This window comes from Pelmatolapia mariae, linkage group LG2, assembly GCF_036321145.2.
Source record: "Pelmatolapia mariae isolate MD_Pm_ZW linkage group LG2, Pm_UMD_F_2, whole genome shotgun sequence".
Taxonomy (NCBI): Eukaryota; Metazoa; Chordata; class Actinopteri; order Cichliformes; family Cichlidae; genus Pelmatolapia; species Pelmatolapia mariae.
In genome coordinates, this window is record NC_086228.1 from 31814485 (window position 1) to 31839071 (window position 24587).

Sequence of the window (24587 nt, forward strand, 5' to 3'; positions counted from 1 at the left end):
TCTATCACTGCACAAAAAACAATGATGCACAAAAATCATTGATACAATTATGTGATCCAACTGGTATTTAAAGGGTTAAAATTCTGAATTTTGATTTTCATGAACAGCACTGATGCCAATTTAAAAAATCAAGTCAATGAAAGTGGAATTTTTCTTTTAATATATATTAATTTTATAGCATTTTGGAAATGTAAACAAGGGGTGGCCATTTTTGGCCAAGAACAAGCTGAGAGGGAGGTTTTTTATGTTTTTGCTCTCCCTGCACAAAAATATCAATGCATTATAATCAGTGTTGATGTGAATCAATTACATCTCCCAGACTCTACTATTAATAATACAAGAAATGCCAGTAGCAATGTAAATATACAAAATTGTGAGATTTGAGGTTGTCTTCCAGCTAGTGCAGTGGACAAACAAACTGGTGTTTAAAGGGTTAAAAATGTAAAAAGTAATAATTATTTTATATTTATGAAAAGAACTGAAGTTAGTTAAAAGCTTTATGCAGAAAAAATGGCAAAAAACACAAAAATAATAAAAAATTTCAGACCCAATTTGTTGGTGGACATTTGGCCATGAACAAGCTGAAAGGGTCGTGATTTTGAACAAACCCAGAGGGTTAAGTTTCCACAATCAAACTCAGTCCAGATACCAGCCACAAAAGGCTCCAGTGAACATCTCACAAATGATGATTTGGCTAAAACCTTAACAAAAAGGTCCCTGGACCTTACAAAGCACATTGGGGCAACTGTTGTGATTTAGCACTTAATAAATAAAATTGAATTGAATTGTAAAAAATAATATAAAGCAGAAGAAAATTAAAAGGGTGTCACATACACACCACAATGATACATTATACATTTACAGAAAGACAAATGTGTATTTGTGCGTTTACTCTCTTTGTATCCATGTATGAACACTAAGGGTATTATTCATACCAAGTTAGGTTACAGGAAGTGTTGCACTGGCTGTTTTTAGTCCTGGATATTAAATATTTAAAGGGACCTATCATAGGGTTTAATTGAATCTGAGGCCCCTCCTTACAGGGTCGACAGGCTCCAATCACAGCTTATTAGGGGAAATGAGCCTGACAGTAATGGATGCTATCTGTTACTCCCCGGAGAGACATAGAAATAGAAACAGGGACACACACACACACACATGCGCGCACGCGCAGAGGACTAACGGGACAATTCATGTCTGTGTGTGCATATTGTACAGATGTTAACACAAGTTTGTGTACATCTGTGTGTGTGTGTACAAATGCTCAGAAACAGAGAAGGGGGGCATGCAAATCGACATTAAACTAATTATTCTGTTGGTCCCCTGTGTTTTGTCATTAGAATTCATTGCCAGCGAGGACTAGAGGGAGAGCAAGAGAGAAGACAGCTGAGTTTGAGAGATGGAGATTTAATAATGGGGCTAAAATAAATTGGAAGTAGATAAAAATAAGGAGTCGGGAGTAACACATGACATACGGAATTTCAGTTCTCAATGCCTGGATATAGCATGATGTTTACAGTTAAGCTGTGGTGACTATTTTAGATTTTTATAAACATGACCAGGATGTGTAGTTCTGTACATATTAAAACTTCTGATAACACTGCACATTTGAGCCTAACAACAATAAAAACAGAAAGTCCCTTGATACATGAACAGAATACAGGGTGGGCCATTTATATGGATACACCGTAATAAAATGGGAATGGTTGGTGATTTTAAAGTCCTGTTTGTGGCACATTAGTATATGTGAGGGGGCAAACTCCTCAAGATGGGTGGTGACCATGGTGGCCATTTAGAAGTCGGCCATCTTGGATACAACTTTTGTTTTTTCAATAGGAAGAGGGCCATGTGACACATCAAACTTATTGGTAATGTCACAAGAAAAACAATGGTGTGGTGACAGTCAATATGGATTCATAGAAGGAATCATAGGACCTCTAACATACATCTGCAACTTCTCATTTCAGACTGGAAAAGTGCCAAACAACATGAAAATAGCTAAAGTTGTGCCGTTGTATAAAACTGGGGATAGACACCACTTCACAAATTACAGGCCTGTTTCTTTACTACCACAATTCTCCAAAATCCTAGAAAACCTGTTTAATAAATGATTAGACAAATTCTTAGATAAATATAAATTACTCTCTGACAGTCAATATGGATTCAGATAAAAAAGATCAACATCTCTGGCATTAATCGAATCAATTGAGGAGATTAAAAATGCTATAGATCAGAAACAATATGCAGCTGGCCTATTTCTGGATCTCAAGAAAGTATTCGACACAATCAATCATGACATATTAATAAATAAACTGGAACACTATGGGATCAGGGGGTTGTACTGCACTGGTGAAAAATTATTTACGTGACAGGAAACAAATTGTAAAGCTGAGTGTCTTTTCCTCATCATGCTTGGACATTGCTTGTGGTGTTCGACAAGGCTCTGTACTGGGTCCAAAGTTTTTTATTATTTATATAAATGATATTTGTAAGGCATCTGATATATTAAAATTAGTATTATTTGCAGACGACACAAATATTTTTTGTTCTGGGGGGAATCTAAAGGAGCTGCTGGATACAATTACATCAGAAATGTGCAAAATTAAAAAATGGTTTGACAGGAATAAACTATCACTAAAGCACAGGTGCATATTTATATAGATGGTGTGGAAATTGAAAGAGTTCTTGAACACAAGTTTCTTGGTGTGATAATAGATGATAAATTAAGCTGGAAATCACATATAAATCATATACATAACAAAATTTCATGAAGTGTTTCAATTTTGAGTAAAGTGAAAAGTAAAACATTCAGGACCACAAATCACTCCACAGTCTCTACTGTTCACTGATTGCACTGTACTTGCATTACTGTGCAGAGGTTTGGGGCAATACTTACAAATCTTCGCTATAATCAATCTTTATATTACAAAAAAGAGCCATAAGGATAATCCATAAAACCGGTTACAGAGATCATACAAATCCACTATTCTTAACATCAAAAATACTAAAATTCACAGATCTGGTTCATTTTCTCACAGCACAAATAATGTATAAAGCAATAAACATCTTACTTCTTGATAATATTTTAAAATTGTTTTCTAAAAGGGAACGGGGACACAATATGAGGGGGGAATTAAATTTAAAACATCCTTGTATCCATACAACATTAAAAAGTTTTTGCATCTCTGTTTTTGTAGTGTGAAGCTGTGGAACAGACTAAGTAAAGAAATGAAGCAATGTCCCAGCATGAGTCAGTTTAAAAAGCGGTTCAAGGGTATGGTTTTTGTTGGGTACAGGGAGCTCTGATAATGTTTTCTTGTCCAATATTTTCATAATGCTGATGTGTGTTTATGTGTGTGTGGATGCACGGGTATGTTGGTATGGGTATATATATCCGTGGGTTGCGTGTCCTTTGAGGTGTTACTTTGTAGTTGTGGTTGCTTTGTTTTCCTTTTGTTTTGCTTCGTTTGTTTGTCTCATTTTTATTTCTATGTGGTTGTAATTATTTTAACATGTTCAAAATAAAGATTCAATTCAATTCTTTAATTTCCTGTAAGAAGGTGGAAGAAGAGAGTGTCCTGTAGGAGGCAGTGAACGGACACTAATGTTATGAACATGTGACTCCAAAAGGTTCAGCAACAAACGATAAGGAGTGGGTACAGGCCCTATAAAAGACAGGTCAGATGTGCCCCTGTGGGCTTTTTGTTTTGTCTGCTTACGTTGGTCCTTGGCCTGCATGTGCTTACGGCAAACACCGTAGGGGAGCTTTTGCTTTCTTTATGTTTTTGCTGAACCTGCCTGTTCAATAAAACAGCTGGCATCGAACTCTGCTCTTCTCTTGTGATTTCTGGTTCTCTGGAATTAACTGAACTCTGAGAATTGAAATCCATAATTTTTTAACCTAGAGAATTTTAGCAAAAAATGTGAGATGCGACACCACAACCTGCTATGTCACTGATCAGTGCTAAAGGGCACTGGGGTCTGTTGTCTCTCAGATACCTTGTGTGAATCTAAGTGATCCCAGCAGGATGTTTGACAATAGGCTGAAAAAAAACTTGATTAAGCTCCAAGAAGCAAGAAAAGAAAGGGTATTGTCAGTATCAGTGCTTTCCACTTGTCTTTTATTTACTGAACATGATGTATGATTGCTCATAGGCATGACTGACTTAGATACATAGTGGAAGCATTGTTAATGATATTTGTTACACTTGTGTATTTTTCATTAATGATGAAGTCCAATCCTGCTTAGTACAGTTCTCATACACTTCTAATGTAAAATAAGTTTAATTAGATATGCTTCCCTCAATCTCACACCTTCAATTTAGCACATGTTCATGGTCGTTTTAGATGCACAGACCTGAAGTAAAAGGGAACCTCTCAAACTAGTGTCATGAAGTCAATCCAGCAGAAGACTCATTCAGCCATGCTTGTTTGTGGCATGATCCTCTATTTTGCTTCACTGATTACATGCTGCATGTAATAAGTGTTTTCCTGAGTTACAGAACCCTAAAAGCAAAATAACTGTTCCAGGCTGCTGCATCTATTTGATGCAGAATTAGCATGTCTCTGAACACTGAATTCTCACTCTGAATGTGCTCGAAGGTGTGTCCACCTTTAAAAGAACAGTCAAGTCAGGGGTATATGTATAGTAGTCATGTATACCGTAGCATCACATAAAGTATGAACATTAGGCAATTAAAAAAAATGTATCTCACATTGCCCTTTAATCCAGCTGTTCATCCAGCATTCTGTGCCAGGGGAGGTGACAGCATCTGACATTGTTACACACAGACTTACTAATTCTCACTACTAATTCTGGTAAGCTACAATTGACACAACCAAGTGTTATTAGATTTTTTATATGTAGTTTTATGAAATCTACATTTATCATAAACCAGAAGTTTCCGTGTTTCAGCAGTTTGTTTCAGTGTCCCCTGCTCTGGCTCCTGGAAGACAATTCACTATGGTTGCCAATGTGAAAGGTTGGTACCAGGGTTAGGGTTACACTTCCTCCTCTCATGAGCCAGCTGGCCTGGTTTTCCAGCTTAGGACAATCTGTTGGGGTTGCTAATGCTAACCTAGCAGTTGTTACCATTACTTCCACTGGGGCCTGGAGAGCTACAGGATTTACAAGGGTGCATTGCAAGGCCTTTCATCTTCATTGAGTAACAAACAGTCTACATTTATTGCAAGTGCCATTATTACTAAAAGGAGGCTGAGGAATAGTTAAACAGACTTTGCAGAAGGTACAAATAAAGACGCTATACTGCTAAACAAGCTAGTAATCACAATAACCCGAGAGCAAGCAGAAAGTAAACATTTGAACGGGTTGTAATATAATACTGACCAGTTGGTTATGAAAGTAGACAGAAACATTCAGGTCTCCAGCATGAAGCACCAGAAGAGTAACGTGCATCAAGTATTCTGTGTTTGAATAATGAAGTGTGCTATAAAATATACATTAGTAAATGTATTTACAAATTCATTTTTAATACTTTTATTTATTTAGATGATAATAATAAATAAACGGAAAATGAAAAGAGCAATTATAAAACCCCTTTTTAAATTTTCGAATTCCAAGGTAACAGATTTTCAAAGCTCTTTTAAAACTGACAATTTGAATTTCATAAATAGTTAAACTGATTCAAAAATCAAAGATTTTTTTGACATTCAAAATACAAAAGTAAGGCATAAAAAATGTATGTTTCCTCTGTCTTCTTGGAGGCTTTCTGACATTAATAGAGTTAGGGTTTTATCTCCTGGATGAGGTGTGTGTCCATGTTTATGACTTTTTGTTCAAGTACATTTTTATTGGCTTGTGAAAAAGGTATTGCTTCTATGTAAAATTGGACAGCTGCTGTCAGCTACAAAGTTTGCTGTGATCAGGTGCTTTCATCAAGAACTCTCAAGTCAGAATACTTTAATAATCCCTAAGGAAATTATGTGGGTTACAGTTGCTCCAAGACAATAACAGTAACAGACTAAACTAATTAAATAATACAGTATATTACAAAGTTTACAAATATAAGAAATAGCACTGTGTGTGCCTCACAGCAAGAAGGTCCTGAGTTCAATTCCACCATCAGGCCCAGGTCTTTCTGTGTGGAGTTTGCATGTTCTCCCCGTGTTTCCGTGGGTTCTCCCCGGGTACTCCGGCTTCCTCCCACAGTCCTAAGACATACACTTTGTTGGGATAGGTTAATTGAAAAATCTAAATTGCCCATAGGTGTGAATGCGGGAGTGAATGTGTGTTAGCCCTGCGACAGACTGGCGACCTGTCCAGGGTGTACCCCGCCTCTCACCCTATGACAGCTGGGATAGGCTCCAGCACCCCCCGTGACCCTGAAAAGGATAAGCGGAAGCGAATGGATGGACTAATATATGGCACTGGCACTGATCCATGATGGCGCCGGTGTGTCACTCCCAAGCTTGTTTCTCTTTCTAATGTTTCTGACCTGTGTCATTCATGAAACAAAGTCTCTGCTGAGCTTTGATAGCCAGACACTACTGGACCTCCAACCTCTGGTCCATAACTTTGTGTTGTTTGGTGCTGGTGGGCAGCAACCCTTGGCCCCAATTGCATCGGAAATCCCAGGTTACCCATAACAGGTTCTCACGCTACCTTCCCGGCAAAAGCGTCGTCGGTGCCGTGGTAAACAAAGCAGTAGGCTGAGGAAGCCGAAGTTTTCAATAAGGATTTTTTCTGCTGTTTTCCGACCAGCACATGGATTGTTCCCAATCGTTATGATTGTGTATGTCTCTGTGTTTCCTGGATCCTGTTGATGTCTGCTTGGTGCCCATGGTCGGCTTTAATAATGCTCTTTGGCCTCTGCCGAGGAGCATCTGCGACCCCCAACCTACTGCCCCAGCATGCAACAGCATAGAGCAGTGGTTCCCTAACTTTTTTTGCTGGGCCCCCCTTTGTTTACAAGAAAAATGTCCCCCCCCCCCCATGCACGCGCGCACACATCCTCCAACCACACACACCCATATTTTGCTCCATTGCGGTTTATTTCACACGTCAAACATTTAGTAAAAAATTAAGCAAATACAAGTAATCTGCAATAAATTACAGGTAGTAATAAAATAAACTACTAACTCTTTTATGCTACGTCCACACCTACAAGGGGATTTTTGGAAACGCAGCTGTTTCGTCCACATGTAAACGGCGTTTCGAATCACCGAAAACGGAGATTTTTTAAAACTCCTTTTTTGCGTTTACGTGTGGACGAGGAATACAGAGTTCATCACGCAACGTCAAAGGTATGTGGCTTTTTTCAGGTCACGCTGTGCGCACGTTATTGTTTACATGAGATGAATTGCAGAATGGCAGATAGAGACAAAATACTGTTAATCTGACTGTCTGCAGGTTTTACACGCTTACATATACACACACAGTTACTGTCCCTCCATTTAGAAAGGCAGAGGCGTCACGGTGTGATTATTTTACGTGTAGTTGTTTTTTTCCTGTGTAATAATATTCAACATTGATATCAATACATTTTTCAAAAAATGTCTCTCTGTGCAAAATGGGTTCAAAAACATAAACAACTGTGGGATACTGTTTGTCCGTGATTTGAAGAGCCCAGCGCTGCTCCCGACACAGGGAAAACCAATTCTGCAGGGGAGACCTACCTCAGCACTTGTGCAGGTGAAGCCAAAGGGAAGATATGCTTCACCATATTTTCTAGTCTTTGGCTTAGAATGAGGTTCGTTTGGAAACATATTCAGCGATGCTTCATCTCCTGCTTTGCGTTTCTGTGGCCGCCCCGTGCTAGTAGTGTCCAAGCGTTTTGTTTCCCCCCCTCTTTCATGCCGCGCCCCCAATGGCTCTGCGCCCCCCCCTAGGGGGCGGGTCCCACACTTTGGGAAGGTCTGGCATAGAGGATGACACTGGCCACAACAGACTCGCAATAAATACTGAGCATCGTGTGACAGATGTTGAAAGATCTCAGCCATCTCAGGAAATAAGAGACAACTCTGGCCCTTCCTGTAGACGTCCTCTAGTTAGCTTTTTCCCAGTAAAGGTTTTAATCATGATTACAGAAAAAGGTGGTACTGTTTTGGACACTAGAAACATGCTTTTTCACGTGACCTGAGCTCACGATCTCTGTAACAGCTTAGAGCTAAAGTCTGTGTGTGTCAGCAGGCTCCATGTTAAACCTTGCCAGTGTCATCATCACTGCTGCTGTTGTGTTATCAGTCTTTTTGTTGAAAACCTGGGGTCTGTGTGGGCTTTAATGTCTTCAGACTTTTAATTCATACGCTGCTCCTAAATACTTTCTATTGCAGGGATGTTTTTAGTCACAAATGTGGGTGAGGCACTCGTGTTTACACGGGGACAGCGGCGCGCAACAGGGCTATGCATTAAACAAAGAATCAACGTATAACACATGGTTAATTTATTCGCAATGGTATTTTATTTGTATTTTAAGTGTTACTTTTCTGTTCAGTACTGAGTTTTCCCATGTACTTTGAATGCACCGTACCGTTGCTCAATGCCCGGTAACTTTCTTTCACTGCATCTATCTGCACGGAACAAGGTAAATTTCTCTCTATATGTTGCCTCTGTGTTTAACAAGTAGAATAGCTCCATGAAACGTGGTATTGAGCAATGATTTTGTTTTGCAGATACACATACAAAATTCTGTAAGCAGTGTTGGGGAGTAACGGAATACATGTACCGCCGTTACATATTTAAAATACAAAATATGAGTAACTGTATTCCGTTACAGTTACCGTTTAAAATGGTGGTATTCAGAATACAGTTACTTTGTTGAAATAAATGGATTACACAGCGGTCTTTTCCTGTTTCATGTATTACTCTATGCCCTCTCTATTTTTGGTAATTCCACAGTGGTGGAAACCCAAACAAAATGCACATTAAGAGGCTCTAATGTCTGTTTCTCAATCTTGCGGCCCATGTCACCTCTATTTGCGGCCCGCAAAATGACGTGAAGAAATATATTTTTTAAATTATTCACAAAAATTATTTAATATGAAGGCAACAGGCAGAGTGTTACAGGCATCACCCTAAAGAATGTAGCCTGATGGGCAGTGTAGTCCGTGCTGCAGGGAGAATGGACTGCCATACCCGTTATGTGTCTGTGAGCGAGGGAGGGAGAAAAAGGAGAGTCGAAAAGTACGAGTTGTCACCGAGCAGAACCGGGAGCTGGAAGCATGTAAATATAATAAAAACCACTGCAGCCAAAAAGAGTGCCTGACGAGCCCAGTTGTTACACTGTGTTCATGTTTTGCTCCGAAACAATAAGTTCAGTTGGCGTAACCTTTCAACACCTCTCTCTGTCTCTCGCTAGCAAAGTTGACCCAGACAACAAAGTGAAGCTAGTTTTCAGCTACGAGCCCGACACGAACCCGACATATTAGCTAGAGGTCCCTTTACGGTTTTATGCCTTTACGGTTCGGAGTTGCGGACCTGTTTTATATAAACCTACTTTTGCTCATTTTATATTAAGATTTAAAAATCTAGTTGGTATTGGTATGGCGAATAACCTTGAGTCAAAGTAATAAACAACACAGCAATAGTACATTCGTGTAGTTGTAAAAAAGCATGATAATATATTAAGTAATCCAAAGTATTCAGAATACGTTACTCTCATTGAGTAACGTAACGGAATACGTTACAAAATACATTTTGGGGCATGTATTCTGTAATCTGTAGTGGAATACATTTTAAAAGTAACCTTCCCAACGCTGTCTGTGAGGAATTGACCCTGTGCATGAGAAAATGCTAACTTCCTGTTTTAAGACCGGATGTAGGGTTGTACTTTTCCGGTAGCTTTATTTTGCGGTCAATCGTTACTGCGAAGATTGACTCCAAAATCATGTCCAAAATAATAAAACGGAAAGATGACGTTAAGTTACAAAGAGCAGAAGGTGGGAACACTCACCATTACCGTGTCATAAAAAAATCAAATGATCAATTTTGACCTTTGACGAGTGTGGATCGATTGGTTGTTTACATCACTCAGCACAAGCAGAACCGCCTTACAAAATCAGAAGCACATCTCTGTATAGTGACGGTTCTTATGATTTAAACAGGCAAATGTTCAGCATTCAAGCCAGATGTTTCCCCAGTAAAGTCGATATCAGCTAGTACAGTGAAGTACACACAGCATGTCAACAAACCGTGAATACCATATTAGTATTTATGAAGGGTATGTTTTGACTGACCTTCAAAATTACAGTGGTCCCTCGCTATAACGCTGTTCATCATTGTCGATCTCCTCCATGCCGTCCGTCCTGTACAGTACAGAATTGCTACATCGATCGCTAGCAGCGTGACTCTGAAGAAGATAACCATCGCACACAAAGTTGGACTTCTGATTCATTGATTCATTAATGATTCATTGATGTTGAATTTTCTGTCAGCTGTTCTATTCCCATGTTCTGGACCTGAAAACAGGGTTTGATCTTTGGTTTCATTCTATAATACTGGACTTAGTTTTCTATGAAGGTTTGAACTTTGAGAGTGTTTAAACAAGAGAGAAAAGTGCGAAATTGTTCATGCCTGTCTGACAAAAGTGTATAAAGTGTGTAGTGAGGGGTTTTACAGCCTTAAAACATCTATAATTGTAAAAAATAAAGCTGGCTACTTTGCGGATTTCACCTATCACGCATTATTTTTAGAACATAACACCCACGATAAATGAGGGACCACTGTATACAAATACTGAGAAATATAAAATTTGAATCCTTTCTCTCTTTTGCTCTGAGGGACGGGGGAAAAAATATCGCAAAAGTCGCTGAACATCATCTACAGATATATTCGGTAAATGCCCAAGACATCTTGAGAAATGTAAATCGCCGCTTGATTCATCCATTTAATTGACTTGTTTTGGAAAACCCGACCTTAAAAAAGGAGCGAATATCACACCAGAAACGAAGCGCTATACCGGAGTTCCCCCACCCACATGCAAGTAGCATGTGCTAAGGTGCACATAGTCTTTATCATACTGTTACATTGTAACCTTGGTTCTTTGAGTGAGAGAGGCTATCTCTCCACTCTATTACATATGTATGTGGTATGGTGCAACCAGCCAGTTGTCCAGGTAATTCAAGACTCTGAGGCCCTGCAGCCTCATAAGAGCTAGGGCCGCGTCTATGCACCTGATGAAGGTCCGGGGTGCCAGGGAGATGCCAACTCGAACCCAAATTTGAGAAACCGCCAGTGCCCCTGCCAGATAGGGATCTTGAAGTAGGCATCCTTCACATCGATAGTGGCAAACCAATCCCCCATATTGATGGCCTGACGCACACTGGGGGCCATCAGCATCTTGCATCTTAGGGGCCGATGATAACAATTGAGGCCCCTGAGGTCCAGAAGGGGATGGAGACCCCCGTTGCGCTTGGGTACCAGGAAGTAGCAGGGAAAAAAACCCCACTTGGTGGTTGCAAGTGTCTACTTCCCGTATGGCACCCTTCACCAGTAGCATCGCCAGATCTTCCCGCTGCACCAGGACCTGCTCTGGGTCACCCACTGAGGTAAAGGCCGGGATGGTCGTCTCAGGGGGTCTGCAGCAAAACTTCAGGCGGTAACCGTGGGTCATGGTGGAAACCACCCAAGGGTCCGCCCCCAGAGCCAACTAGGCCACCCTGTGCTGTGCAGACAGGGGAGGGGCCTGGCTCCAAGAGATGTCAGGAGGGAGGGGGGCGGCTGGAGGACGGCTGAGCCTTGGAACCACGTACTCCCCGCCTCCCCTGTGTGCGGCCGCTGCATTTACGAGAGGCCTCCAGCTGGGGCTGGAGATCTCCAGGGCCCCAAGCGGAAGCCTCGGGGGCAGGTTGATACACAGAAGCTCTGGGCCTCCCCACTCTGGCCTGAGCAGCACAGCGATTTTCTGTAGCTTGCTGCAGGAGCTGGGCCAAACGTGGCTGTAGGGTGAACCGGCAGCCTCATCAGGCGGTTCTGGTTGCCCGGTCGGAGCTGGACTGTGACGGCCAGAGGTGGCGGCATGCCACCCAAAATGAGGCTAAGGAGCAGCCAGTAGCTATGGCTTGCTCCTTCATGAGCGAGGCTAGGTGCAAGGAAGCAGCCAGCCGCTCCACTGGGTCCCCAGAGCTCGCCTGAAACTGACTAGCCAGTTGCTGCAAGTGGAGCGACAAAATGGCCGTCGAGTTGGATAGACAAGCCTGAGTGGCCCTGGCTCTGTGCAGCTTGGTCAACAGATAGTCTATCACCCTCAGGTCCCTGTTAAGACATGCAGCCCTCTCCAGGAAGGAGCCCGAGGTGCAACCAGTGGTGCAGATCCACTAGGTGGAGTGGGCCACGGGCAATCTGCTCCTGGCCATGCATGGCAGCAAACTGTATGCAGGCAGGGGACCATCGATGCGGGGCACCATTGGCCTCAAACTCCCTGCATACAGGTCCTGAAAATCTGGAAACAGTGGCACTTGCAACAGCAGGGGCTGCGGCAGCGTGACATCATTAAATGTTGAGGTTGCTGTGGCAGGGACCTCAGGGAGGGCCAGCTCCAGTACCTGGGATGCTCTATCAATGATCTGGTAGAACCCCACCTGGCCTGACACCGTGCATGCTCTGTCTCTACTTCAGTGGAAAACACTGACTCTCAGGTAAGCTAACACAGTGTGTTAGGTCTTTGTTTCTTTTTTTTTCTTTTCTTTTTTACTGGTGTGTGGAGCGCTTAGAAAGTTAGGCAACTTAACTGCTGAGCAAATGAGTGGGGCCCCACTGGCTGCGTAAACCTGCAAACCACGGGCAATATGCCAGACAAGAACCCAGCTAAGTAGGATGGAGAACTCTCACTCACCACAGCGAGGTCCGACTGGCATGTAAGCCGGCAGACGCGGGCAATATGCCAGGGGAACACAGCCTACAAGAGCCACTCGAGCACAGCAGCTTCGATTGCCTTAGTTTTTAAAGGGATAGGGGCTCGGGGATAGGCAGCGTCCAGGGAGGCTGCCGAGACAGGCTCCCACGAGCGGACACCACTGCCACACACACGTAGGTACCACCAGTCAACCACAAACACAAACCAGTGGAGATCAAACAATCACTGGTTTCACATTTGCACAGTAGTTTTATGCGTAAGCTGTGGAGTGTGGCCGGGCTAGCCGAGTGTATCCACACACCACTACCGGGGGGGGGGGGGGTCATACCCCGTAATCCGTACATAAAAAATATGTAACAGAGTGTAGAGATAGTCTCGATATGATAGAGAACCTGGTGAGTCTCGTATGTTTGCAAATCAGATTGTGATTCACAGTCTGGCTGAGTACAAAACCAGTCAGGATATGATATTTTGTTAGAAATGTGATTGTAGAAGCTGCTAATGATTTCTTAGCTGTGTTAGCCCTGTAGAAAGTATGCTAGTGTACCAACATGCGCTCCCTGGGCTAATGCACCTGTATGTGAGGTTTTAGCTAATACACGATATGAGACACTTTTCATGCTTCATTTTATTTGCACTGAAATGTATTTTTGTTATTGAAATATTTTTATTGACCAATAAGAACTGTATAGATGAGTGATATGTGAAGACAAAAGATAACACTTAGAGAAATTTGATTTTACTTTTATTTAATTTTGTACAAATGGGATACAGGAACAATGAGTTGGTAGAAATATGTGCTTTATTTTACAAGTGAAGTGATTGCACAGCACATTTGTGTGCAAGCTGTTTTTTTTCTAGATGGAAGAAATCTGCTGCTAAGGACTGAGCAGTGTCATCTAAGGACTGGACGCCAATCGAGATGTCTACAAAGGACACTCCCAATCCGAAGGAACAGGATTCACGTTTTTACTGGGCTCTCAGAGCGCCTTATGTTGCTACCTTATTTTTTGGGTCAGGCTTGATACCACCTAACATAAACTGACACATCAGAGGGAAAAACTGTGAACTAAAGACAATCCAAATAATGTTGAAATACTTCCCAAATAGAGAACATTAAGTGCACTCCACTGATATGCGTACCTGGTACATTTGTGGACACTTAAAGGGACGGTATTGAACATTTTGAAGGGCGAATTATTGAGTCGAACTAAATGTTTGAAAGGATTTAAATGTTTTTGGTTCATGCCTACATTTTTTGGGCAAATTTTAATACACTCATTTTACTTTTTTTTTTCCTTTAAGTCGTTGTCAGTGTCTCATTTTGAGTGGAGGTTTTTCCTGAAGCTGAGTTTCCACTGCCTGTCTCCTTATGATCCTAACTGAACCGAACAAGAGTAGATTTCAGATACTTTTATTTGACCTTAGATGACAGATTACTGTGGATTTGATTATTTCTGACTACTCAATTAAAAAGGGTGACAAAAGCAAATAACTTATTTTTATAATCGAATTATTAGCCACAGTGTCAGCTCAACTATTGGTGATTATAGGACTAAACTGTTGGTACTAATTCAAAATATACTTATATATAAGTGAGAACGCTCTTGGGTGTGACCCACAACAATGCTTGGATTCACTCACTCATTTCCCAGAATAAATAAAGTATAATATATGGTCAATCTGCGTGCACATAGTCTATTCTGACACTGTGGCGAGAGCGGTTTCACCCAAAAATGCTCCTGTGCAGTCCTCCAAGATCCTAACTGAGCATTACTGGAAGCAGACGATGTATACCGAATGCTGACTGGTTGATAAGATGGTCGAATTAAGGAAGGAGAGTAAAAGCCAAATTCACTGGAAACGGGAGAACAGCGAAACAGCAAATTTTAGACAGCAAATGTCTGTGCTTTTTTACACCTTTTATGCTTTTTATACCATTTATGTTGCAGAAAGCACAGACATTTGCTCCAGTGGGCACTTTTCATTGTTTTTAATACATAGTTTGAATTCCAGCTTTATGTATATTATAATTTTGCTCTTCTCCATGGACTACCAACAGCACAAGCAAAAAGGTCCCACATACCAGTTGTACCACATTCTTTGTACACTGGCTCCATCTAGCAACAGTTCTCTGCAGGAATACAGGCAGCAGATAGCAAACGTGTTACCTCTGCTGGAATATAAATTCCTCTTAAGCCAACACAAAGATACTCTTTCTACCTACGTAGTGTAGCTCTCTGACTCTTTCTCTCTGAACCTTCTGGAGGGGTCAGATGAATGTTGCCAAGCAGTTGATAGTGAGATGACAGATCAGAAGTTTGAAGGAGGTTTGGAGAGTTAAGAGGTTCAGTGGGAGGACAGCACTTTGGCTAATTGGTTATATTCCCATGGGATTTGGGGGGAGGGGAGGCTGCAGGGGAGAGACATGACATCATAATGTCCAGGGAGAGGTAAAGAAAGAGGGAGAAAAAGGGAAGGGTGGAGGTCAGAGGGTTAACAAGAACGCTATCTGCATGATGTCAAAAACTATTTATCATCAAGGATCCTGCTCCAGGCTCTGGCACTTCTATCTGGCTTATTCATCCCCCTTTAAATTTAATCACTCACCCTGAGATTAGGCTTTGTGGGGTTAGGGGAGGGAAAGGGGTAGGGTTGGGTTGCAGCACCTCCCACCCTGCTGTAGAGCCTTGCCAACAGATAACAATCTGTTGACGATTGTGGGGGCACCAAATCTTCTAAATCTTGCCTAACTTGGGTTTAGAATGGCCGTTTGCATTCACTGGGCTCGCCGCGACGTTTCGGCGTACATTTGCCTTTTTCAGGCTTGAAGTCATGTGTTTTGGCAGTGTAGTGAGGTCTTGTCCTGCTCCTGCTCTACTGCTGTTTAAATATCCATGCGTTTTAAATGACAAGTTTTAGCTTTTAACAAAACAACAGCAGCTCTGGCACTACAGCGTCATTCATCATATTTGGTAAGCAGGCTTTTACTGCCATCTCCTGGAGGAATGGAAGAAGGCGACAGGGATGCAATGCACAGGCCATTCCTGCTCCCATCTTTTGCACCTCTATCTCCCACCTGGTGTCAGCAAGAAGTCACCTGACTTAGTCACCTGATCCCCTTTGATCTCTCCTTTTACCCTGAGGTCAGGGTTTCAGGGATTAGGGGAGGGGGAAGGGTTAGGGTTAGGTATGTTAGAAATTGTTATTTAGTTTATTTCAAATGAATTCAGGTGCACTTTCCCAGGACTAAGGGGGAAAATTACGTTCTATTCCTTTTTCATAAACATCTCCCACCAAACCAATCAATATTAAAGAAAATGATCTAAAACTTTGACAATGAAGCTGAAATTATATTAAAAAAACAAAATAAACTTGCTTAAATCTGAAATCATAATAACTATAAAACAATGCAAATTTAAGAATCATTCTCAAGGTGCATTTATTGATAACAGAGATGTTTTGTTTTAGGTTTTGGATGTTTTGCATTTTTTAACTTTTTCCAAAAACGCATACTATGAGGCCCAATTTGGCCATCAAAACCAAACAAAATACCAAATATACACAAAAGAAACAAGAAGAAAAAAAGAAGAGGCAAGAAGGAAAAACCACAGTTATTCCCAATCTTTCGATAGGGAGTTTAATAATCATATTAACATTTACTTTAAATTGATAGGTATATTAAGATATATTGTGTTCATATGTGCCAAGCTTTCCCATCCAAATTCTCCCACAACATCTGCTGCCCAGCCATAAATAATATATTTAAAGCTATCTTGGACAGGAGAAAAGTATATATTTCTTAGACAACGCGAAATCTACACAAAGATAACATTTTCATGTCATAATATTCTTTCTGTTATAAAGCTGCCATAAAGTTATATTAACAATGGTGCTGTAAAGTTGTTAGCAATGTGTCAGCTTGGCGACCTGCCACAGAGAACCTTTGTGACATCACTGATGTTGTTATTATTGGTGTAACATTATGGCAGTGATTCCTGAGATTAGGGACAAAACAGGTTTTAATTTTCTAAAATATATTTTTTGATTTTTCAAAAACATATCCATCCATATTTATCCAAACATATTTACATATAATTATTACACAAAGTTTTGGCTGTCTCACCATGTTTTGGTACAGTCTCCCAGGTGTAACATTTTTTAATAATTTATGTTTTTGCTGGAGCAGTGCAAGGTTTTTGTCAACACCATCAGACACAAAGAAATGCAAAAATAAATATTTTAAATTAACTTGTTTCACCTATTTTGACTATTAGCAGCTTCTCTGTTCTACTGTTTATGCACATATGTTTTCAAACTAATTATACCACGTTTAAAAGTAAGATTCTTTGGCTTTTTATTATTAGAGTTACAGTCATACATATTTTCAGAAGCTTGTATTTAATCTCTATAAGAAACAATCATATTTAGCAGCATGCAAATTACACATTTATTGAGAAAATTATGTATTTTTATTGGAAGATCATGAGGGAGGAAAATATATGGTTCTCCAAAAGAGAAAAATAAACAAAAACTCCATATTATGGAGTTGACAAGGTGCATTGACAAGGACATATTATGGTGGTGACACAAATCTGACGGTGGTGACACACTAGTAGAAAACAAGATATTATTTCTTTCAAAATGACCATTAAACCTTAACAACTTACGTAATATCACAAGACACATCATAACAATTCTGTTTTTGCACATGTCAAGTTCTACATCTCAATAGTTCACCAGCAAGTAGCTGCCTACTACTCCTTGATTCCTAAAGTACTCTGTGGCTGTGTGTTTAGACCCTGCTGTACTTTCTCTCCTTTTGTCTCTCTGTGCTTGTTTCCAAAACCTTCTCTTCTGCCTTTTTTCTCTTTCTTTCAGATCACTGATGTTCTTTATTTTTCCCTCTTTCACTCTCTTTCTAGATCTTTCCCTTTCCTTTATGAGAAACTCTTTCCTCAACTCAGGCTGGCTGTTAATTTCTTTCTCCTTTTTTGACACTCCCTGTCCCGTCTCTTTCCTTCCTCTGCTGACAGGTTCCCCTTTGCCATTCTAGCCTGAAATGTACCATTTTGTAATTACTATAATTTTTCTGAACCATATGCATTTATACAGATTAAGGATGAATATTCACAACACAATTATGTATTAAGCAATAGAAATGCTATCCGGTCTTTAAATCTGATGTCATTAGCCATTTCCAGGTCCAAACTCCGCTGCACATCCCAAAGTCAAGGGAACTCTGCGGCATCACCGAGAGTTACAAACTGTCTAAATTCTTTCATTTCTAATAAAATGATCAGTGTGGCTGAGTTAGAAGTTAGCTCGCTGGTTTCCACCTACATTCCACCATAAATGAAGACACAAAACTAAACAGCAGTGACTTTTGTCGGGTTACTGAAGTTGGACTAGCTGGTATATAATGATGTGTTAGGTGATCGCTAGCGACACAGCTATGTTAGCATAACATAAACACAGTGAAGCTGGAGGATGAACGCTAACTTTTTTCCACTTGATAAAAGTTAATGCAGGCTTTCTGATGGTTAGGCCAACAGTGATCACTGACTGTTTTTAGGGGCTTGTTCAGATTAAATAGAACAAGATAAAAAGCATTAAAACATTTTAACAGCACAACAGGCTTAATAAACACAGAGTAGTTTGGGCACGGAAGCAGGATTCATACATCATCACTTAAAGACCAGCTCTCGGGGCAGAGATAGCTCAGTAGATGCCACATGATCGGAAGGTTGGGCGTTCAAATCCAACGAACAGCGGCCATCCTGGATTTGTAGCTGCCCACTGCATCACTGAGTGAATGGGTAAATGCAGAGGACTAAGCTTTTTCCTACAGGATTAATAATGTATACATAATTCAAGATAAGGCATATTCGATAATATTCGACACATCTGTAAAACAAAAATAGCAGTAAAATACACCGGAAGTAATATGACTGAAATATTAACAAAAATAACGTAATATAATTGATGAATAGCACACTTTTGTGGCATTTGTCAACACCATTTCAACACCATTGAAAAGGGTCAACACCATCAGACAAAAATCCTGATGGTGTTGACATGTGATGGTGCTGACAAAATACCCTACTTTCTCTCATAACACATGTTTTTCTGCCAGAAGCCATCTTGTTTTTCATCAGTTGCTTATGGCCTAAATGAAGCTCTTTTTACAAAAAGAAATAATTAAATCTTGCATTTCATCGACTGTGGTGTCGATGAAGTGCAAGATTTAATTATTAAGGTATGCCATAGATTTAATCATTAAGGTATGCCATAAATGAAATAAAAATTTAAAAAACTTATCACAGCAGTGACCTCATGGCATGTGTATCAAACAGGAAGTGGTAAAGGGGTCCTCAGAGTGTAAGCTATTCACAATAATTTCTGATTTTTTTTGTACTTTTAAAAAAATCTGATGGTGTTGACAAAAACGCTGGACACGATTGAAATCACTTAAAAATGTGCAAAAATAAATTTTCAATTGCATATTTTGATATTATATAAGGCATTGACTTAAATACTTAGTGACGAGAGCCATGATGTTTAATTTTACATTACTTTTAAAAAAAAATTCTGTATTTTAATATTATCACACCTGCTTCTGGACAATGGATTTTTAAGGTACTGGTAATGTATTGTACCATTTAAAATAAATATATATGTATAAAAAATGCAAAATCATACTTTTGTTGTATAAACATTGCCTTGGTTTGTCTTTTAGTCAGTTGGGTTAACACTTGAATGCATATTTTTAACCCCAAAATTGGGTTTTATCTGGCGGACATGTTTTGTCCCTTATCTCAAGAATCACTGATGGGCCATTCATGCCAATACCTGAGCTGTCATCATGTGGTCACAGAGGGATGTTACTTCATTTAAAGATCAGAAATGAAGTAAGTAAAGCTTACATATGTAAATGTCACTCAACCATCCCTTTTGTTATGGATACCAAGGTGCTGCAATTTTGCCTATGTCATACAAGATTAATGTAGGGTTATAGAGTGTATAAAAAGGTCCCAAAGTTCATAGAATAATTCTATTGGTTTATAAGTTTATATGTTTATCTACTGTTCAATCTTCTGTCAGTTTGGGCCAGCCCACCGTCTGGTGACATCATCCGGTTAGTAAGGTGGGCAGTTTAATGTGGGGTGAGCGGTGTTGGTCCAGTGGGGGTCAGTGATTCCTGTGGGATGTTATGTGTGCGTGAATGATAAGTGAGTATTAACCTGTGTTGCATTTTGCCTTTGTTTATGCTGATACTGTACTATGTTTACCATTTCGAAGCTAATGTAGTTCATAGTTGGAGCGGTATAGGCCACGCATGCAACGCGTGAGTTCACCCTCATTTCATATGCTAATTTAGTTTGTTAGCTTATCCTGGTTTCGCTCTCGTTGACACATGTAAGGTCTCTCATATGTCTCTCATATGTCATTTCTGTATTATCAGAGCTTCTCTGTATGTTGTATCTGGTGATTGTGATTGTTTACTTTATAATTCGGAGTTTGTAGCGGACAATTTGTTATGAGGATCGTTAAATGACGATCGTAGTTCGACCGGAAGTATCACGTTCCCGCTTGCTCTTCACAATAAGAGCATTACGGCGGAGTAAAATAGGGAAGCTTTTATTTTGTGCAACTACCGGAAGTACTGTCGATAACTTAACCTCGCAGCAATGCCGTTCACTTGCACAGTTTAGGTAGAGGTTTTGCTACATTGCTCTGATTTTTATATGGTTATGTTAACTATATTGTATTATGTCTATATCTGAATATGTCACTTATCTATTCACCTTATTTATCATTTATTTGTATTGTGTATTTCCTTTGTAGAAAACCACACACACGCAACTGTTTTTACAGCCACAGGAATTGAGTTGTGACAATAAAGTGCCTCAAACCGAACCTCAAGCTCCGTTTTCCATACTCTGGGAGATTTTAGGTGGTGTTCTGGCCGACACACCGGGGTAACCGTAGTGCTAAAGACTGAATCAGTGCCACAATCGTGCCTATCCCTGATATCTCCACTACGTAGAGGGAAACAAAAGTCCCTTTATGAGCACTATATCGTGTTGTCTAGTTTGCTTGATCTATGACTTCATTATTGAGGGGAAAGTCATCCTGCTATTCAAAACTGGGATTCAGTAGGAACAACAACTTTGCAGATATTGTAAACTCTCAACAAACATGCAGCATGAGCAGCAAAACAATAGTCCACTTTACCTTTGCTGGTGGTTTTATAAAGAAAATCATTACCTTCTGAAGGACTGGCTGCAGGGCGGGGCCCTGGTAAACCTATTGGGTGCAGGGTGAGCTCTTCTTGCACACGATCAAACTTGCCTTGACATCTGTGTGACGAATAGTTTCCTTGTGAATGTTAATCATGAGGGTAAACAGACAGTCTAGCTGCTGCCTCTGAGCCCTGTACCATGGAGTGAGGTCAGCATATCCATGATGTCTTTCCGTTACCTGAATTCACTGACCCTAACACTGGGACCAGGATAAACAGCTTCACACGAAGCTGAATTATGAACGAATGATTATTTATGATTATAACGAATCATAAACAGCTATTAAACGACTGCTTTCATGAAATAAATACGTTTAATGTTTGCATGCTGGGGTGAGACGGGCCACAACAAGACTGAGTTATTCTAGTCATAAAGGACATTGTTGTCACTGTTTTGGTTCGTGCGTGATATAACTTCATGCAGCTTTAACTACAGCTGCATGCGGCTGCAACTGTAAACATAACTGAAGCTGGCTAGGACGCTGTAATGCACACCTGTGTGGTGGTGTGTGTAGCGTGTTGCTGGGAGAGCTTCATAGATCCTAGCGTTGTCGATGAGGTCAGACTCAGACTGCAGCGAATCGAAGGTGGAGTCAGCTCACCTCGCCAACGACTCCAATGGCCGCCACTCCCACCCAGCGGATCACTGCAGCACATCAGGTTGGACTCACACGCACACACACTCACACACTCCTGCGGTCTGAACTGAGCAGTGAGCGTCAGAGGCTGATGGCCATTATCTGATGTCTTGTGTGTTTCCTTTGCAGGTGGGGCTTCACAGTGATGTCAGACAAACACCAGCTGTAAGTATCAGGGCTCACCTGTCCTCCTCAGCGTCACACTCACCTGCAGCAACTGATGCTTGACTCAGTCACACGTGGACGTTGTGCATTAAAATAAAAGCTCTGAGCGTTTCAGTTTTGCATGAAATCAAAAGTATCTGCCCCTCCCCTCCACCAGGTACCTGTGCTGCAGCAACGAGGCTGAGCTGTGGGATTGGATCACAAGCCTTCTCAGAGCTCAGGTACGTTTACCTGCACGCTGGTCTGGGATCAGCCGTCGCTCCTGTGCTGGCCATCATGGATGTGCTTCTGTTGCAGAACGATGACTCGGGTCCTCCGGTGCTGCGCCGCCACTCCCCCACTGGAATCTCCAAGCAGAAGTTCGGAACGATGCCACTCGTCCCCATCAGAGGAGACAAGAGCAACAGCAGCAGTATGCTGTCGGCCAATCAGACGCTAGTTAGAGTCCAACTCTCTCAGCTGTTTCTCAGGCATGCTCAGTAAACTCTCACAGGTCAAATGCACAAACTCGTTATCTGTACTTTGCCTTCCCCCTGCAGAGGAAACTACACGACCGGAGAACTCTCTCCATGTACTTTGTAAGTACTCTGTCCTTCCTCTCGTCTCACTCGTGAGCCTGTAGTAAACGCTGGGGGGGCGGGGTTTAACCTTGGGACCGATCCCATCTCTCTGTGTTCTGGTGTGTCTCGTGTGTGTCTCCAGCCCATGAAGGTCCAGCAGGACTCGTTCGAGGAGCGCTTGGAGTCTCCTGACCTGCCTGAGCCACTCTACGAGGTCGGCTGCAGCTCCTGAAGTCTCTGGAGACCAGCTTCCTGTCCAGCAGCATCGCAGAGACCCAGGAAGTGCCAGACCACCCCCCACTCAGTTTGGTTCCCGAGGAGACCAGACATTTGGATCAGTGATCATCCTGGAAGTGGTCCGGATGGCGAGAGGCTCCGTGGAAACTCTGGAGCAGAGCAGCAGCAGCAGCTGGGAGGAGCTGGCGGAGGCGATGGAGATGCAGGCTCTCCCGACTCCCGACACCGTCGGCCAGCCCGCGGTGAGAAGGAGGCAGACCCTGCAGGGAGTCTGCACGCCATCGAAGGAACTGCTCAGTGCTGCATCAGTAACCTTCTCTAACCTGTCAGTTCAAATACTAGATGAAGCTCACATAGGTAAAGGAGGAAGGTGTCACGTGCGTGTGACTCAGTAACAGGTAACCCGCAGCGCTGTTCCTGCGGATGTGTTTAAATAAAGTTAGAAGAGACTAAGTGACAGAGAGCCGGCTTCAGTGACGACTGGGATTACACATCTAATCACACAAACAATGTCATCATAGAAATTCGGTGCCTTGAAAATTAAATTGAAGTAAACAAGCTGCAACATGCGGAACAAATCAAACTGTGAACACAGTTGGTCACATCTAAACGCAGGCATCTCATTGGTCAGTTCTACACGTCTGCATGTAAAGTGACGGATGAGACGCCTGCCTCAGTCTTAAACTGGCGGTCTACAGCTGTGTCTGAATTCAGGGGGAAGGATGCTTCAAATGCCGTATTTGGAGGCAATCACGTCACAGTGACGTGACAAAGGCTGTCCTAATTCAAAGAGTGACCTGTTCCTGGCCCGTTTCTTTTACAACTGTAATAGATTACAGGAAGTCTCTGGCAGCGTGCTGAATCTGCCCGAGCAAAATCAGACATGGGTGGATGGGATGCTGCAACTGAGACCTGCGGTTTGTCTTTTCTGGTCGGCGAGTGGAAAATCACACAGGGTTGTCTGCAAAGAGCTTTAGGATGCTTCCTCCCACTGTCCACTGCATCGTCCATCCACAGGGTTTGCAGGGCTGGCTCGATCCGACGGCTGCCACACTACTAAGATGTTTTTCAGAAATATGCAAGCAGGAGATGGTGGATGCTATATTACTACTAGTATAATACTTGTAACTCTGTAGTATACTTGTAACTCTTTATCAAACAACAGTTTGATAAAGTGCTATGTAAAAAAAGAAACCAATTTGTCCTCAGCCTTTGATATGGTTGACCATAATATTTTATTAACGAGGTTAGAATGCACTGTGGGCATTCGGGGTGAAGCCCTTAACTGGTTCAAATCATACCTTTTGAACAGGTCTTTCTCCGTTACCTTGGGTACTTATTCTTCCTCAACTGCACCCTTATGCTGTGGTGTGCCCCAAGGCTCTGTGCTTGGCCCAATGTTATTCTCATTATATATGCTCCCCCTAGGCTTAATCTTTGAAAAATATAACATTTCTTATCACCTCTATGCCGATGATATACAAATATATTTTCAATTAGATGATGACGACCAGTGTTGGGTGTAACGCGTTACTAAGTAGTGTAGTGTAGTGTTCTACTGTAATTAAATTACTTTTCCACTGAAAAAGTAGAGTAACTAATTACTGTTCATTTTTAGGTATTTTAATTACAGTTACTTACAATGTACTTGCGTTACATTGTAAAATAATTAAACTCGCTGAATATCATTATTTAATTTCAATAATTTATCTTCTAAACGTAAAAGTAAACTCTGCCGCTTTAACATCGCTGTAGTGCAGCTGCACGTCATTTCGCGCCAGTTTGCTGCATAGTCGTATTCTAAAGCGGAAGATGTCGGACTCGGCTGAAGCGTGTGGCTGTTTTATGAAATGGACATATTCCCGTCTCT

At 41.3% G+C, this 24587-nt stretch overlaps 1 protein-coding gene and 1 long non-coding RNA gene across 2 annotated transcripts in view; one reads left to right on the forward strand and one right to left on the reverse strand.

Moving 5' to 3' along the window:
* LOC134637187 (uncharacterized) overlaps window positions 1-21196 on the reverse strand; it is a 29007-nt gene extending 7811 nt beyond the window's left edge. Inside the window, exons 1-2 of the long non-coding RNA XR_010095085.1 lie at window positions 21084-21196; window positions 10195-10307 (exon numbers count right to left, since the gene is read on the reverse strand). This is a non-coding gene — a long non-coding RNA (uncharacterized LOC134637187). The remainder of the gene's footprint in view (window positions 1-10194; window positions 10308-21083) is intronic.
* A 396-nt stretch (window positions 21197-21592) lies between these two features.
* Window positions 21593-24243, forward strand: LOC134637178 (arf-GAP with Rho-GAP domain, ANK repeat and PH domain-containing protein 3-like). Its single transcript, XM_063487543.1, has 6 exons — window positions 21593-21777; window positions 21885-21920; window positions 22078-22141; window positions 22218-22332; window positions 22460-22498; window positions 22623-24243. Exons 1-6 carry the CDS (start codon window positions 21605-21607, stop codon window positions 22670-22672), a joined length of 477 nt encoding a protein of 158 aa, XP_063343613.1. The 5' UTR covers window positions 21593-21604; the 3' UTR covers window positions 22673-24243.
* Window positions 24244-24587: the final 344 nt, after the last annotated feature.